At 46.8% G+C, this 17,199-nt stretch overlaps 1 protein-coding gene across 2 annotated transcripts in view; it reads right to left on the reverse strand.

Moving 5' to 3' along the window:
• Positions 1–1,112: 1,112 nt before the first annotated feature.
• itpr2 (inositol 1,4,5-trisphosphate receptor, type 2) overlaps positions 1,113–17,199 on the reverse strand; it is a 56,468-nt gene continuing 40,381 nt past the window's right edge. For both annotated transcript variants that reach the window (XM_086208052.1, XM_086208051.1), the window contains exons 53-57: positions 16,673–16,794; positions 16,351–16,516; positions 16,089–16,249; positions 3,669–3,830; positions 1,113–2,202 (exon numbers count right to left, since the gene is read on the reverse strand). In XM_086208052.1, the coding sequence (XP_086064178.1) occupies positions 2,122–2,202; positions 3,669–3,830; positions 16,089–16,249; positions 16,351–16,516; positions 16,673–16,794 (692 nt within the window). In that variant the 3' untranslated portion in view covers positions 1,113–2,121. The remainder of the gene's footprint in view (positions 2,203–3,668; positions 3,831–16,088; positions 16,250–16,350; positions 16,517–16,672; positions 16,795–17,199) is intronic.

Below are 17,199 nucleotides of genomic sequence, written 5' to 3' on the forward strand. Positions count from 1 at the left end.
AAAGCTGATGGTCACAAGTCATTTAATCAGTGGACGCCAAAGTCAAGCTCGCTCTCTGCGGCCTCAGCTGATACGGCGCTCTGTTTCTGGAAGTGATGCCGACCAAGTATGGCAACAGGAGCCCTCCTTTCCCTTTCTGGCTCTGCTACATTCCTGCACGGCTTCAGCCTTCTTGTCGGCGCAGTGACAGCTGCTCACCAACACCAGCCTGCGGGAGCTAATATTACTGACCGCCGCCACAGGCAGCAGGTGAGTCTGCAGGCCTGACGGCATAAACAGGAGCCCAGTCGAGGGTTAATGACGGGGACAGATGGACTTCCTGTCAGACCCTCATCTACATACATTAAGCACAAATATGGCGCTTGAATAATGGCGGGTTACTGTTAAGGCTGCTGATGTCACTAAAAATAGGCTTAATTTCATCATTGGCTGAAAAAGACAAACTCTCTTTCAACAGAAGGAAACTTAATAATCAGTCTAATTACCAGAGTATCAATGAGCAGCATTGAGATGTGCGGATGAACTCAGCACGGTGACAACATGAGGAGTGAATGCATGAACTTTGCTTCTAATATTAGGAGCCTGCCTGGGCTGACACATGACCCAGCTGGCCCCTTCGTGGTCAAGTCCAAGTGGGAGTAAACAGTGTGTGTGTGAGTGTGTGTGTGTGAGTGTGTGTGAGAGTGTGTGTGTGTGAGAGTGTGTGTGTGAGTGAGTGTGTGAGTGTGTGTGTGAGTGTGTGTGTGTGTGAGTGTGTGTGAGAGAGTGTGTGTGTGTGTAAGTGTGTGTGTGAGTGATTGTGTGTGTGTGAGTGTGTGTGTGTGAGAGTGTGTGTGTGAGTGAGTGTGAGTGTGTGTGTGAGTGTGTGTGTGTGTGAGTGTGTGTGAGAGAGTGTGTGTGTGTGTGTGTGAGTGTGTGTGTGTGAGAGTGTGTGTGTGAGTGAGTGTGTGTGTGTGTGTGTGAGTGTGTGTGAGAGAGTGTGTGTGTGTGTGTGTGAGTGTGTGTGTGTGAGAGTGTGTGTGTGAGAGTGTGTGTGTGAGTGTGTGAGTGAGTCATACCACAATGCAATTTTAGCTCAAACCATCTTACTCAAAGCACATCGATGAGTTTTGTAGCATTTATTACATCTGACCAGATAAAACATTTCTCTTTCCATTTGCTGAGGCTGATTGACAGTTTTCACGCGGTACATCATTGACCATCAGTCTGTGCAAATCCAAATACATCTGAAGACTTGCAGTCCAGACCCCCCCCCCCCCACACACACACACACTTGGAGTTTCAGAACCAGTAGGAGATGAGGATGACATCACTACAGGGTTACGTATGTTAAACATCTCCAGTCAGTACAACATTATGTACCCATATAAGATTTACACATAAAATTCTATTCAAGTAAGTCATTATTTTTATTCACATTTAATTATTATTCTGCAGAAATCTGTAAAAAGGCAGCTGACGCGGTGCTTTGAGCACGGCTACAATACAAGGCCTGCTGGCACCGTCCAGGTCTCTGCGTTTCCCTTTTGTACAAAAGTGCACTTTAAGCTTTTGCTGTGAACTGTTAATGAACGAGAAGAGAGGCAGCAGGGCCCCTTCAAAAATAATACTCCAGTTAAGAACTTGTTCTCATAAACTCTGACGGGGGGGGGGGGGGGGGGGGGTAGCTGAACCCTAACCCCGGAGGCCAGTCGCTGCTGCTTCTCACTGATCCCTGCACTGCCGCTCGTCTGCTCTACGGCGCATCAACAGGGGCAAAGTCGAGGAATGAACGCCGAGACTTCGCCATCCGCTGGACTTCACAGCGTTTAACGATTAACCCGACAGACCCCTGCACCTCTGTCTGACACACTTAGCACTACACCGGCAGACGTGGGCCGCGCCACGACAATCATTCACAGAGAGCAGCTCCTCTGCATGTGACAGCCTGCAGACGGCTGAGTGAGCGCGTTCAGTTCTGTTTCTATCCCATCAGGCAGCGTTTAGGTGGGCGTCCAAAAATGACCTGCCAACAGTTGCTGGCCTCATCAGCAGAAGCAGGTGGTGTGTTGTTCTTCAGGCTGTTTGTGTCTGTTAGTGAGCCTCCAGTCAGGAGGCGGCCCATCCCGAGCCTCCAGACCCTTAGTGAGCTGGGATGTGATGGTTCAGTTGTGGGGGCCCCAAGAATCCAAGTCTCTGCTTGTTCTTCCTCTGCTCGGTCATCTGTGGAGGCCACGGAGAGAAACCAACAACACGGTCTTCAGTTTGGCATGTTGAGTACACACTGCTCCAAACTGCACCCATCACTGTTCACAGGTTTAGATGGAAAACACGATGTTCCTACTATGTTGCCACTTAATTACAGTGTTTGTCCATTGGAGTTTGTACAGCAGGTAAAACGCCGGCTCTCTAGAGCTCTCCTGGGGGACGGAGGCACTCAGACAGAATACATGAGTTTCCCTCCAGATCCCAATCACTCTGCTTCCTACTGATCTACTTGCTGGGCAGCAACATCGGACTGACATGTTCCCGAAGAGATGAACGCCGTCCGTCGCTGTATGCAAATATGATCAGCGCCACCGTGGTTACTGGAAACCAAGATGTCCCCTGAAACTACATGAGAGGACACGGTGGTGTGCGGGTGTGTTCATGTGCACGCTGACCTGCAGTGGATGTTGTGTGTCTGTGGGACGTTTCATGAATCAGAGGCAGCTGGTTGTCCTGCAACCATCCCAACTGAAGGGGCGTAAGTGATGACGTCACAAATGATGATGAGGGATGTTCGCCACATTTGCCTTGGCGTGTGTTATCACTACAGGGACACCATGTGCTGATCTTTTATCAGATAAATTGAGCGAGGTCAGGGAGCGTGTTTATGTCAACCTGTCGTAACAGAAGGGACCTTAATGAGAGGACGAGACTGAAACTTGATCTCATTAATAAAACAGACGCTGACAGCGTTTTCCTGAGGAACCCCACACACACATGCACGCGCACATACACACGCACACGCACGCACCCTCACCACCCTCCACGCTTCAACTTGTTTTTATAATGGAGCGACACCCGGACTACACCCGTGACCTCAGAATGATGCCGTCACAGTCATGACAAAACAACCCCGGTTGACCCTGCAGGTTTGGGGGTGGGGGTTGTGCTCAGGGGCACTTCAGCAGCACGTAGCTGTTAGAGGACGTTAGGGGTTAACCCTACAGTCACAGGGAGGTGTCTGACACTGCACCGCTGCCTGGGGTCGACAGAGGTTGTTGTCTTGTTTGTCGGGAGTGTGATCCTCCCCAGCAGGCGCTGTTCTGACACATCTGTCAGAGAGGAACAAGGACAGGCCTGTGACTGGAATCACATGCAGAGGAGGCAGGTGATCAGCTGCACGGCAGCAGCACAGTCATCCCAACAGCCAGAGGCTCTCTGGGGGCTCAGAGGTGGTGACGCCTGACATGACAGTCACCTGTCGCGCTGCACCCAAGACCCCACAGGTCAAACAGAGTTCATGTACCACTGCATACAGGGCTACACAGACCCGCTGACAGAGGCGGACGATGCCGCTCCCATGTGACCTCTTGCCCTCCAGGTACTTTTAGGAGTCTCAAGGTTGAGTAGCACGTGACGAGAACAGCCCATGCGCTGCGGTCGCCCGAGCAGCTGCAGGAGATGTTATTCAGAAACTCTACCTGTTCCTTCAGCTCAGCCAGCTGGCCTGAGAGCTGAGCGACCAGAGTGACGGTGCTGTCCAGCTTCTCCTGCAGAGAGCGCATCTCATTCTGCTCGCTGTCAGCCTCGCTGCTCACCAGAGACATGGCTCTCATCCGGGGGAACCACTCCAAGTTCTTCTCCTGGGGAGGGAAACAGAGAACAACGATGAGAACAGGGACATGAAGAAAAGCCTGAAATAGAGCCGACTCAGGAGGAGCGTCTCAGGAACTGGTGTGAAGGTTCCAGGCGGCGTCCAGGACTGGATCCAGCACTTCTGTCTTGGATATGGCAGATGACACTTCATGAAGAGTAACTGGCATCTCAGTTCACATCCACTTCACAACACACCGGTAATGTGGGGAGGAGCCACTGTCATCCATCAAGAACACGACTAGGACTTCAGGGAGTGTGTGTGTGTGTGTGTGTGTGTGTGTGTGTGTGTGTGTGTGTGTGTGTGCGTTCACATGGAAAACCTAAGACACTCAGGGAATTAACTGCCTCTCTACCATTTCTGACCATCAGTGAAGCCACAAGAACAAAAAATGACGCTCCTGTCATATGTAATTGAGCTGTTGTGGAAAGTGCTTTTATATTTGTGTGTGTGTGTGTGTGTGTGTGTTTGTGGTGTGCGTGCACGTGCTGATGTCTGCATGGATACGTTCATCTCCAACCACACTGTCATGTGTCTCTGAAAGCAGGACAGGTCTCAGAAAGACTGAATGGCATCAGCTGATCTGGGGTAACATTCCTTGGCCAGTTCTTCAGATGAAGATGTTTGAAATGTGCTGAGAGCAGATTTGACTGGCACCAGTGTGCCCAGTGGGAGGAGTGAGGTAGGCTCCCACCTACTCTTATATAAGAACAGACTTCAGGGAGAGAACAACTGATCGGAGTGTGAGACTCAAAGGACAGAAAGAAGAGAGGCATGTGGGATGTGTGCATGAGTTTGTTTTTTAAATGATTGTGTTCATCACACCTTGCATAGTGAGACACTCACGTCTAGTAGGGAGTGGCGAAGGATTCCAGCTCCAATCTAGATTCACAAACCTGCTCACGAGCACAACATCACTTTCAGAAGCATCTGGACATTCCCAGCATCGTTAGAGGGTGAAGCGATGACTTAGAACATCAGATCAGAATCCCGGTTCAGGAAAGGCCCTGGGCTGTCACTCTAGGCACTGAGCTGTGTCATCCTTTCCATCCATCAGGAGCAATCAGGGGTTCAGTGTCTCGCTCAAGGACACTTGGACATGGTCACCGGGGGAAGTGGGGATTGACCCAGCGACCCTTCGGTTGCTAGACGGCCGATCTACCGCTGAGCCACGCCGCCCCTCTGATAATTTTAGGTTACTAAAAGACAAAAATGGTAACTGATTTAAAGGTGAGACCTTCAGAACCATTCAGCAGGTCACAGATGGCGGGAAACCTATCATCAGATGTGAGACTGCAACGGCTAGCTTGACCCCCCAGGGGGAGGGCTACCTGGGTGCTAGCTTGACCCCCCAGAGGGAGGGCTCCCTGGATGCTAGCTTGACCCCCCCCTGAGGGAGGGCTCCCTGGGTGCTAGGTTTGGTTAGACGCCATTTCTACTCTGATCGAGGGGTCACCTCTGGGCCGCCTCAGGGACTCCACCAGAGCAGCTGGGGTGCCTGCTATGATATGTGTTTAAGTGTGTATACGTGTGTGTATGTGTGTATACGTGTGTGTATGTGTGAATACTTGTGTGTATGTGTGTATACGTGTGTATAAGTGTGTATACTTGTGTGTATGTGTGTATACTTGTGTGTATAAGTGTGTATACTTGTGTGTATGTGTGTATACTTGTGTGTATGTGTGTAAACGTGTGTATAAGTGTGTATTTGTGTGTGTATGTGTGTATATGTGTGTAAGTGTGTATACGTGTGTGTATGTGTGTATACTTGTGTGTATGTGTGTATACGTGTGTATAAGTGTGTGTATGTGTGAATACTTCTGTGTATACTTGTGTGTATGTGTGTATACGTGTGTATAAGTGTGTGTATACTTGTGTGTATGTGTGTAAACGTGTGTATAAGTGTGTATTTGTGTGTGTATGTGTGTATATGTGTGTAAGTGTGTATACGTGTGTGTATGTGTGTATACTTGTGTGTATGTGTGTATACGTGTGTATAAGTGTGTGTATGTGTGAATACTTCTGTGTATACTTGTGTGTATGTGTGTATACGTGTGTATAAGTGTGTGTATGTGTGTATACTTGTGTGTATGTGTGTATACGTGTGTATAAGTGTGTGTATGTGTGAATACTTCTGTGTATACTTGTGTGTATGTGTGTATACGTGTGTATAAGTGTGTGTATACTTGTGTGTATGTGTGTAAACGTGTGTATAAGTGTGTATTTGTGTGTGTATGTGTGTATATGTGTGTATATGTGTGTAAGTGTGTATACGTGTGTATAAGTGTGTGTATGTGTGAATACTTCTGTGTATACTTGTGTGTATGTGTGTATACGTGTGTATAAGTGTGTGTAAGTGTGTATACGTGTGTGTATGTGTGTATACGCGCGTGTATGTGTGTATACGTGTGTATAAGTGTGTGTATGTGTGTATACGTGTGTGTAAGTGTGTATACGTGTGTATACGCGTGTGTCAGTGTGTATATGTGTGTATGTGTGTATACTCGCGTGTATGTGTGTATACGTGTGTGTATGGGTGTAAGTGTGTATACGTGTGTAAGTGTGTATACGTGTGTAAGTGTGTGTATACGTGTGTAAGTGTGTGTATACATGTGTGTATGTGTGTATACGCGCGTGTATGTGTGTATACGTGTGTATAAGTGTGTGTATGTGTGTATACTTGTGTGTATGTGTGTATACGTGTGTATAAGTGTGTGTATGTGTGAATACTTCTGTGTATACTTGTGTGTATGTGTGTATACGTGTGTATAAGTGTGTGTATACTTGTGTGTATGTGTGTAAACGTGTGTATTTGTGTGTGTATGTGTGTATGTGTGTATATGTGTGTATGTGTGTATACGTGTGTATAAGTGTGTGTATGTGTGAATACTTCTGTGTATACTTGTGTGTATGTGTGTATACGTGTGTATAAGTGTGTGTAAGTGTGTATACGTGTGTGTATGTGTGTATACGCGCGTGTATGTGTGTATACGTGTGTATAAGTGTGTGTATGTGTGTATACGTGTGTGTAAGTGTGTATACGTGTGTATACGCGTGTGTCAGTGTGTATATGTGTGTATGTGTGTATACTCGCGTGTATGTGTGTATAAGTGTGTGTATGTGTGAATACTTCTGTGTATACTTGTGTGTATGTGTGTATACGTGTGTATAAGTGTGTGTATACTTGTGTGTATGTGTGTAAACGTGTGTATAAGTGTGTATTTGTGTGTGTATGTGTGTATATGTGTGTATATGTGTGTAAGTGTGTATACGTGTGTATAAGTGTGTGTATGTGTGAATACTTCTGTGTATACTTGTGTGTATGTGTGTATACGTGTGTATAAGTGTGTGTAAGTGTGTATACGTGTGTGTATGTGTGTATACGCGCGTGTATGTGTGTATACGTGTGTATAAGTGTGTGTATGTGTGTATACGTGTGTGTAAGTGTGTATACGTGTGTATACGCGTGTGTCAGTGTGTATATGTGTGTGTATGTGTGTATACGCGCGTGTATGTGTGTATACGTGTGTATAAGTGTGTGTATGTGTGTATACGTGTGTGTAAGTGTGTATACGTGTGTATACGCGTGTGTCAGTGTGTATATGTGTGTATGTGTGTATACTCGCGTGTATGTGTGTATACGTGTGTGTATGGGTGTAAGTGTGTATACGTGTGTAAGTGTGTATACGTGTGTAAGTGTGTGTATACGTGTGTAAGTGTGTGTATACATGTGTGTATGTGTGTATACGCGCGTGTATGTGTGTATACGTGTGTATAAGTGTGTGTATGTGTGTATACTTGTGTGTATGTGTGTATACGTGTGTATAAGTGTGTGTATGTGTGAATACTTCTGTGTATACTTGTGTGTATGTGTGTATACGTGTGTATAAGTGTGTGTATACTTGTGTGTATGTGTGTAAACGTGTGTATTTGTGTGTGTATGTGTGTATGTGTGTATATGTGTGTATGTGTGTATACGTGTGTATAAGTGTGTGTATGTGTGAATACTTCTGTGTATACTTGTGTGTATGTGTGTATACGTGTGTATAAGTGTGTGTAAGTGTGTATACGTGTGTGTATGTGTGTATACGCGCGTGTATGTGTGTATACGTGTGTATAAGTGTGTATAAGTGTGTGTATGTGTGTATACGTGTGTGTAAGTGTGTATACGTGTGTATACGCGTGTGTCAGTGTGTATATGTGTGTATGTGTGTATACTCGCGTGTATGTGTGTATACGTGTGTGTATGGGTGTAAGTGTGTATACGTGTGTAAGTGTGTATACGTGTGTAAGTGTGTGTATACGTGTGTAAGTGTGTGTATACATGTGTGTATGTGTGTATACGCGCGTGTATGTGTGTATACGTGTGTGTATGGGTGTAAGTGTGTAAATGTGTATAAGTGTGTGTATACGTGTGTGTAAGTGTGTATACGCGTGTGTATGGGTGTAAGTGTGTATACGTGTGTGTGTGTATGTGTGTGTATACGTGTTTGTATGGGTGTGTATACGTGTGTGTATGGGTGTAAGTGTGTACATGTGTGTAAGTGTGTATATGTGTGTTTATACGTGTGTGTAAGTGTGTATACGTGTGTATACGTGCGTGTAAGTGTATATATGTGTGTAAGTGTGTGTATGTAAGTGTATATGCGTGTAAGTGTATATATATGTGTAAGTGTTTGTATACAGGTGTGTATGTAAGTGTGTATGTGTGTAAGTCTATGTATATGTGTGTATGTGTGTGTTTGTGTGTGTATACATGTGTGTATGTGTGTAAGTGTGTATACGCGTCTATGTGTGCAAGTGCGTATGTGCGCATGTGTGCAAATGTGTATGTGCACATATGTGCAAGCGTGTATGTGCGCATATGTGCAAGCGTGTATGTGCGCAAGTGTGTATGTGCAAGTGCGTATGTGCGCAAGTGTGTATGTGTGCATGTATGTATGTGTGCAAGTGTGTATGTGCGCATGTGTGTATGTGCGCATGTGTGTATGTGCGCAAGCGTGTATGTGCGCATGTGTGCAAGCGTGTATGTGCGCATGTGTTTATGTGCGCAAGTGTGTATGTGTGCATGTGTGCAAGTGCGCATGTGTCTAGGTGCGCATGTGTGCAAGTGCGTATGTGCGCATGTGTGTATGTGCGCATGTGTGCAAGTGCGTATGTGCGCATGTGCGTATGTATGCAAGTGCGTATGTGCGCATGTGTGTATGTATGCAAGTGTGTATGTGCGCAAGTGTGTATGTGCGCAAGTGTGTATGTGCGCATGTGTGTATGTGCGCAAGTGTTTATGTGCGCATGTTTGTATGTATGCAAGTGTGTACGTGCGCATGTGCTCATGTATGCAAGTGTGTACATGCACATGTGCTCATGTGTGCAAGTGCGCATGTGTCTATGTGCGCATGTGTGCAAATGTGTATGTGCACATATGTGCAAGCGTGTATGTGCACATGTGTTTATGTGCGCAAGTGTGTATGTGCGCATGTGTGCAAGTGTGTAAGTGCACATGTGTCTAGGTGCGCATGTGTACAAGTGCGTATGTGCGCATGTGTGTGTGCGCAAGTGTGTATGTGCGCATTTGCGCATGTATGCAAGTGCGCATGTGTGCAAGTGTGTATGTGCGCATGTGTGTATGTGCGCAAGTGTGTATGTGCGCATGTGTATGTATGCAAGTGTGTACGTGCGCATGTGCTCATGTATGCAAGTGTGTACGTGCACATGTGCGCATGTGTCTATGTGCGCATGTGTGCAAGTGCATATGTGCGCATGTGTGCAAGTACGTATGTGCGCATGTGTGTATGTGCGCATGTGTGCAAGTGTGTATGTGCGCATGAGCGTATTTGCGCATGTGTGCATGTATGCAAGTGTGCATGTGCGTATGTATGCAAGTGTGCATGTGCGCAGGTGTGCAAGTGTGTATGTGCGCATGTGTGTATGTGCGCAAGTGTGTATGTGCGCATGTGCGTATGTATGCAAGTGTGTATGTGCGCATGTGTGTATGTGCGCAAGTGTGCATGTGCGTATGTATGCAAGTGTGTATGTGCGCATGTGCGTATGTGCGCATGTGTGTATGTATGAAAGTGTGTATGTGCGCATGTGCGCAAGTGTGTATGTGCGCAAGTGTGTATGTGCGCATGTGTGTACGTGCACAAGTGTGTATGTGCGCATGTGTATGTATACAAGTGTGTGCGTGCGCATGTGCTCATGTATGCAAGTGTGTATGTGCGCATGTGTGTGTGCGCAAGTGTGTATGTGCGCATTTGCGCGTATGTATGCAAGTGTGTATGTGCGCATTTGTGCAAGTGTGTATGTGCGCATGTGTGTATGTGCGCAAGTGTGTATGTGCACATGTGCATATGTATGCAAGTGTGTATGTGCGCATGTGTGTATGTGCGCAAGTGTGCATGTGCGTATGTATGCAAGTGTGTATGTGCGCATGTGCGTATGCAAGTGTGTACGTGCGCATGTGCGTATGTGTGCATGTGTGTATGTATGCAAGTGTGTACGTGCGCATGTGCTCATGTGTGCAAGTGCGCATGTGTGTATGTGCGCATGTGTGCAAGTGCGTATGTGCGCATGTGTGTATGTATGCAAGTGTGTATGTGCGCATGCGTGCAAGTGTGTATGTGCGCATGTGTGTACGTGCGCAAGTGTGTACGTGCGCATGTGCGTATGTATGCGTGTACGTGCGCATGTGTGCAAGTGTGTATGTGCGCAAGTGTGTATGTGCGCATTTGTGTATGTATGCAAGTGTGTATGTGCGCAGTTGTGCAAGTGTGTATGTGCGCATGTGTGTATGTGCGCAAGTGTGTATGTGCGCATGTGCATATGTATGCAAGTGTGTATGTGCGCATGTGTATGTATGCAAGTGTGTATGTGCGCATGTGTATGTATGCAAGTGTGTATGTGCGCAAGTGTGTATGTGCGCAAGTGTGTATGTGCGCATGTGTGTATGTGCGCAAGTGTGTATGTGCGCATGTGCGTAAGTGTGTATGTGCGCATGTGTGTATGTATGCAAGTGTGTATGTGCGCATGTGTGTATGTATGCAAGTGTGTATGTGCGCATGTGCGCAAGTGTGTATGTGCGCAAGTGTGTATGTGCGCATGTGTGTATGTGCGCAAGTGTGTATGTGCGCATGTGTGCAAGTGTGTATGTGGGCATGTGTGCAAGTGTGTATGTGCGCATGTGCGTATGTATGCAAATGTGTATGTGCGCATGTGTGCAAGTGTGTATGTGGGCATGTGTGCAAGTGTGTATGTGCGCATGTGCGTATGTATGCAAGTGTGTATGTGCGCATGTGTATGTATGCAAGTGTGTATGTGCGCATGTGCGCAAGTGTGTATGTGCGCAAGTGTGTATGTGCGCATGTGTGTATGTGCGCAAGTGTGTATGTGCGCATGTGCGTATGTATGCAAGTGTGTATGTGCGCATGTGCGTATGTATGCAAGTGTGTATGTGCGCATGTGTGTATGTATGCAAGTGTGTATGTGCGCATGTGCGCAAGTGTGTATGTGCGCATGTGTGTATGTGCGCATGTGTGTATGTGCGCATGTGTGTATGTATGCAAATGTGTACGTGCGAATGTGTGCAAGTGTGTAAGTGCGCATGTGTGCAAGTGTGTATGTGCGATGCTGTGTCATGTGGGGTGTGAAGAGGCTGTTCAATCTGTTCACTGGGTTTCATGCATTTCCAGCCCCTCCTGACTGATTCCATCGGTCGTGTCGATCCGTTGTCGCGGTGCTGCTCATCGCTGACTGACTGCCCTTGTTTGGGTCTGTCAGGCCACACAGCTACAAGATAGCTTGGACGCTGGGGTTAGCATGCTACATCAACGCTCATCTTTGTGTGGACCGTGTAATTTGAATTTTATCTGAACATTCTATAGAATGCAACTCTTCAATTACCTTTTGTGCCACTGCTCCTTTCTACTTTAGCGACAGTGAATTCAAGTTGTTTTATCGGTGGTTCTTGTGCAGTAACTGTAAAACCAAGTCAATCTTACTCAGGACAATTGAACTCCAGTAACGTTCCACTTCCTCCAACTGTCCACTGTGTGTGCCATCACACAGCTATCGAGTCATTTGTAAACCTGGGCCTGATTTGTCCCTTTGGCATCAAGGACTTGACCAAAATGAAAAGTAAGTCATCTTTCCCACAGCTTCAAAAACACAGCGAAGTCTATGAGAACTCAGGGACGGAGCTCCCACATGCATCACTGATGTCCTGATTAACAAGCTCTCACCAGTGATCTGGTTCATCGAGTGGTGAATGCAACATCCTGTTTGAGCCACGCTCACTCCTGCTGTGTCACCGCTAGATTACTGTGATCAACTGTGACTGTACACAACGTGAACTTTCCCATCCACGTCTTGTTGCTATTCATCCCTACTACAGTAGTCTACTGTGTGCTGTATGGGCTGAAAGACTTGGCTTCAGTGTTGCTCCACTGATCAATTTCAACACCTCAGTGAGCATGAATTCACAAACCTTCATGTGCTTCTCACTCTGCTGACGTCACCACGATGCCGCCAATGCTGCACTTCACTACATACAGTATGTGCACGTACTGTACTGGATGTGCAGGAAGCTGCCACACGGACCAAAGAAGTCACGTTGCTGCTGTAAATAGACACAACCACCTCGAATGCAGCACCGCTCCAAGGAACCAGGAGCAGCAAGCTTCCAGAGCCGTGTGTGCCATTCATGGCCAAAATGTCCTGGGTGAGGGATCCTCCTCCCCTCCTCACCCTGAGCTTTCTCCCAGTTTTCCCTGTTTGAGGTTTTCTATGGAGTTTCTCCTCAGTCGATGTGATATGATGTGAAGAGGATCTTGTTATGATGCCATGTGAGGCCCTGGAAACAAACTTGGTAAAAACAGGCTCTACAAATAAAACTGCCTTGCCTTGCCAAAATGTTTGAGATGAAATTATATGCAACTCTCACAATTATGACTGATTTTGTGAAATGTCTGGAAACCATGTAAACCGTCTGAAATGCACTGAGCAGCGCTGCACCTGAGAGCAGCCGCCAGAGTTCCACAGCTGAACACTTGAAGGATGCAGCGTCTGGAACGTGAAGAATTTATCGTTTTATCAACGTAGGGTTGGTACGGTGTCAGAGGACATGCAGCGGATTCTGATTTCTCAACAGACAAGTTGGTTTTAGATATCGTGGAGACATTCCTGCTCATAAATTAAAAATATATTTGTTAAAGAAGGGGACTGGGATAGCAGCACCACCCTTGGGGTCACTAGGCCACTCTTCAATAAACTTAATCAGGACCCAAACAAATTCAACACATCAACAGATGTGTTGACAGCTAATATGCCTGGATTTTATCCATAAGAAAAACAATGGACTTTTTTTTCTTGCAATATTAAATAAAACACCACAAAAATCCCGCACCTGCCCCCGATGTGACTGGTAGTCCCGGTGGTTACTGCGTAATCCAGCAAACAGAGGGACAAGAGCCGTATGAGACCACAATTGTTTGTCACGGCACAAAAATCCCCAGGAGAGAATCAATCCAGCACGATCGGTTTCAGGAGGACATCCTTCCCGACCAATTCAGAAAAACGTCTCCGTCTAACAAACCTGTAACACGATTTAACAGGTTTTTCTTGCGCCTGGTGAGAATCAGGCTGGAAGGCTGTTGTCGTCCTGCTAACAGAAAACACCAGCGGAGCACTAAACTTATTCATTATCATTCACGCTGGAAAAAAGTTGTTCGACTTTTGATGCTCCTCAAGAAACAAAAACTGAACCCCCGAAACAAAAGCTTCAACCATGAAATCAGGAGCTCTCCTGGTAGAAGAGCAGTTCAGGGATCCTTCATGTAACATTCAGGCTCATCCGGAGTTTGACTGAACCTGAACGGAGCTCCAGGTGTCGACGCTCAGGCTCACAGAACCACCAACCAGAGGAGAGGAGACAGACACGATAGCACCCCACAAATTAGAGTATCACTTAACTTAAATAAAGACACACACACACACACACACACACACACACACACACTTCTAAAATTGAGCTGTTAGTTGAAAGATTCCAAATCTAGCAAGCAGAAGTTGACCTCTGCCAGCTCCTTCTCCACTCAGCCACGTCTGCTGCTGTTTTGTTACAGTGTGTCACATGTGTGTTGTAAAGTCAATGACTGGTTCATAATGTGACGGTGTGTGTGTGTGTTTGTGAGGAGGAAAGGGACAGGACACGTGCCAGGCAGGCTGAGCTATTAGCAGGCCACTTGAGATGGGTTATGTAAGAGCGCTGTGGCTGCTGCAGTACCTGCTGGGCCTGTAGCTGCTATCATTGTACACACAAACACCGACTCACTCACAGCCGTCTGCACAGCCCACCAACACACAGTGTAACACGATCCTGCTCACTCCGTCCCATCAAAGCAGACGCCATCATTATGAGTCGCCAGGAGACAGCAGTGTGTTACAGTAGTAAATTAGAATGCAGACCTCAACTCAACAAGTGGAGTCTCTCTCTCTCTCTCTCACACACACACACACACACACACACACACACACACACACACACACACACACACACACACACACACACACACACACACACACACACACACACACACCTACTCGAGGCAGGCGAAGACCAGCACCAGGGACCCTCCCACTGAGCTGTTTTCCATCTCCCCTCTTGTGCGAACTGTTTTCTGGACGTGAGAGGATCAAGGTTTGACTTCACGGAGCCTCCGGCAGTTTACCAGAAGTTCACCCATGAGGTGGTGCAGCTCTCCAGGGACACGTTAACAAGACTAACCGCTGGAGCAGTGACCTCCCAGAGCACAGCCCTCCATCAGGGGCCATACATTATTTACATAGACATTCCTAAAAATGTCCAGATGCCTCAAAATTTAACAGCCCATGACCCCCACCCCCCATCAAGCTTCATGAAAATGATGTAGTTGTTGCAGCATCCTGATCATCCTGCTGACAGGTGGAACAGCAACACCGAACAACCTTGTTAGTGGAGGAACGCATCTACAGACATGCTAGCAGGTGAAGCACAGGGCTGAATGCTAATCTAGCATGCTAACAAAGACAGAGTCATGGGATTATGAGTGTCACTTTATTCCATCAGTAGATGGAGAAGTAGTTTAATGGATATGTGGAAACTTTTACCTGCATGTTGGCAACGAGGGAAAAACTCTAAGATGCCATGAAGCGGTTCTTGAGATTTCCTCATCTGAAGACTTTAGTCTTCTCAACTCCACCGAGTTCGGCAGGATGTTCGTTACATATTTGTAGTCTGAAAAGTGGGTTAGTCTGGCTGTTCCTCAGTGAGACGCTCAGCTCTGCAGCATAAACTCCTGACTCATCATGACTTCATCGCACACAGACACCTTGGCGTCAGAGGACCAACCTGTTGGAAGACCTGCTCCAGAATATTAATTCCATTTCTGTCACCTGTTTGTCATGCAAAGTGCTCATTAAAATATGACCATCATGGCTGAATGTTAATCACAAAATGTTCCATCGTGCTCAGAGGCTTCATTTGAATCCATTAACCTAACAGCAACACCTTGAGTTGCCACTGCACCCTTCAACTTCACGTCTGCGTATCCGTGCAGCAAGTTGGTGCATTGATGATAGCAGAGCCGGACCGGGTTTAATAACTGTTGAACCACACTCGGCAGCATGAAGGCTACCTGAGCACAGAGACCTTCCCGCTCCAGCAGCGACGGAAGGGAGAGTAGACGAGGACGTGAGGCTCAAACCTGGAGGCTCAGCCTGGGACCGCTGGTGCCAAACAACCTGCAGGAGTCTGCTGACTACGGAAGGCTGCACAACTCCACAACACCACAACTAAAACACGACCATGCTGGCTGACAAGGCTCACCATCCAAATACGAGAAGGATGTGTTCCTGCTCCCAGGACAACAACAAGCGAGTGACGCACAAGCCCAGAGTCTGCAATCAGAGAGCCATTTTGCACATAGAAAAAAGTGATTTAGAGCAAATTTATCGAACCAAGATGCAACTTCTGATGCACAGCAAAGGCAGTGAATGCCAGTGTCTTCCTCCTGAAGCTCGCCATGTTCTGCTGGTGACATCATTTTCAATGAAAACCTTATTTAGTGTGGTTTTGTGAGGTTCGTGTGCAGACAGGACGACTCTGCAGTATTTGACTGCCTTTAACTAACTATGCACCATCCTGCAATTTGAAGATTACAGATGGCCATTACAATTACGTGTGTGTGTGTGTGTGTGTGTGTGGTCTACTGACCATTATCATCTGGGCGACGTAGCTCTCTGGGCCAGTGTATTCAGTCAGGTCCTTCACCCTCACCAGAACCAGGAAGTAAAGGTAGTGCCACATGTTGTGTTCAGATTTGATGTGCTCCTCGAAGGACACCGTCTTGTTGTCAAACTTGTCTCTTTCCAGCCCTGAAAGACAGTTGCTCTGTTTGATATCCGGCTCCTGGGCCGTTAACCGTCATTCGCCATGTTTTGACTGGCTGCTGAGTGGAGCAGGAGGTCATACACACCACAGATGAAACACGTGGTTTTCAGGATCTCCTCCTTCCTCTGTTTCTCACTCCTCAAGTCAGCGAAGGTGTCGATGATGACACCAAAGATCAGGTTGAGAACAATGATGATGACAACGAAGAAGAACAGCAGGTCGTAAACCACCCGGGCTGCAAACAGAGGCTCCTGGATGGTTGGATTACACAACTAATTAACTCTGAATGCCAAACTCCCCAGTTCCTCTAACAGCTGGCAGAGCACTCACAGCTGTATTGTTCCACATACAGAGACAGATGTTAAGTGTATAATTTGGAAAAATGGTGAACAGGGAGGTTCTCCTACCGCTTTAGAGGGTCTTCTGAGGATATCTCCCACTCCACCTCCATTCCGCAGCCCCTGGTTCAACACTGTGATGATGCACATGAGCAGAGTGTCGCACACCCGCTCGATCCCATCGTCCCCATCTACAGCCACGGGAATGTAGAAAATGACTTGGTTGCAAGAAATGTCCAACCTTGAAGAGGACAATCACGTGCAGCAGAAGCTATCTGAACACCTAAAACCTCTTATTTCAAGAATATTTCAAATATTCTTCACCACAGCATCTTGGTTTATTATTCAAAGACATTTCAGTAACTCCTACTGCAAAATCTCAGAATGATGTCATCTACAATTAATCCAGATATAATCTAATTTGTGTTCAAATTAACTGAGGGAGTGTGTGTATGCGTGTGTGTGTGTGTGTGTGTGTGTGTGTGTGTGTGACATCTGAGGAAAATCCAGCTCCCTCACATGACCAAACAACGAGACATGAGTCACCCAGTGACGGTGTGACTAAAGATCAAGTCCTCCTAAAATGTGAAGACAAA

The sequence above is a fragment of the Aulostomus chinensis genome, chromosome 7, assembly GCF_037954235.1.
Source record: "Aulostomus chinensis isolate RoL2024-O1b breed Wild chromosome 7, RoL_Achi_v1.0, whole genome shotgun sequence".
In the NCBI taxonomy this organism is placed as follows: Eukaryota; Metazoa; Chordata; class Actinopteri; order Syngnathiformes; family Aulostomidae; genus Aulostomus; species Aulostomus chinensis.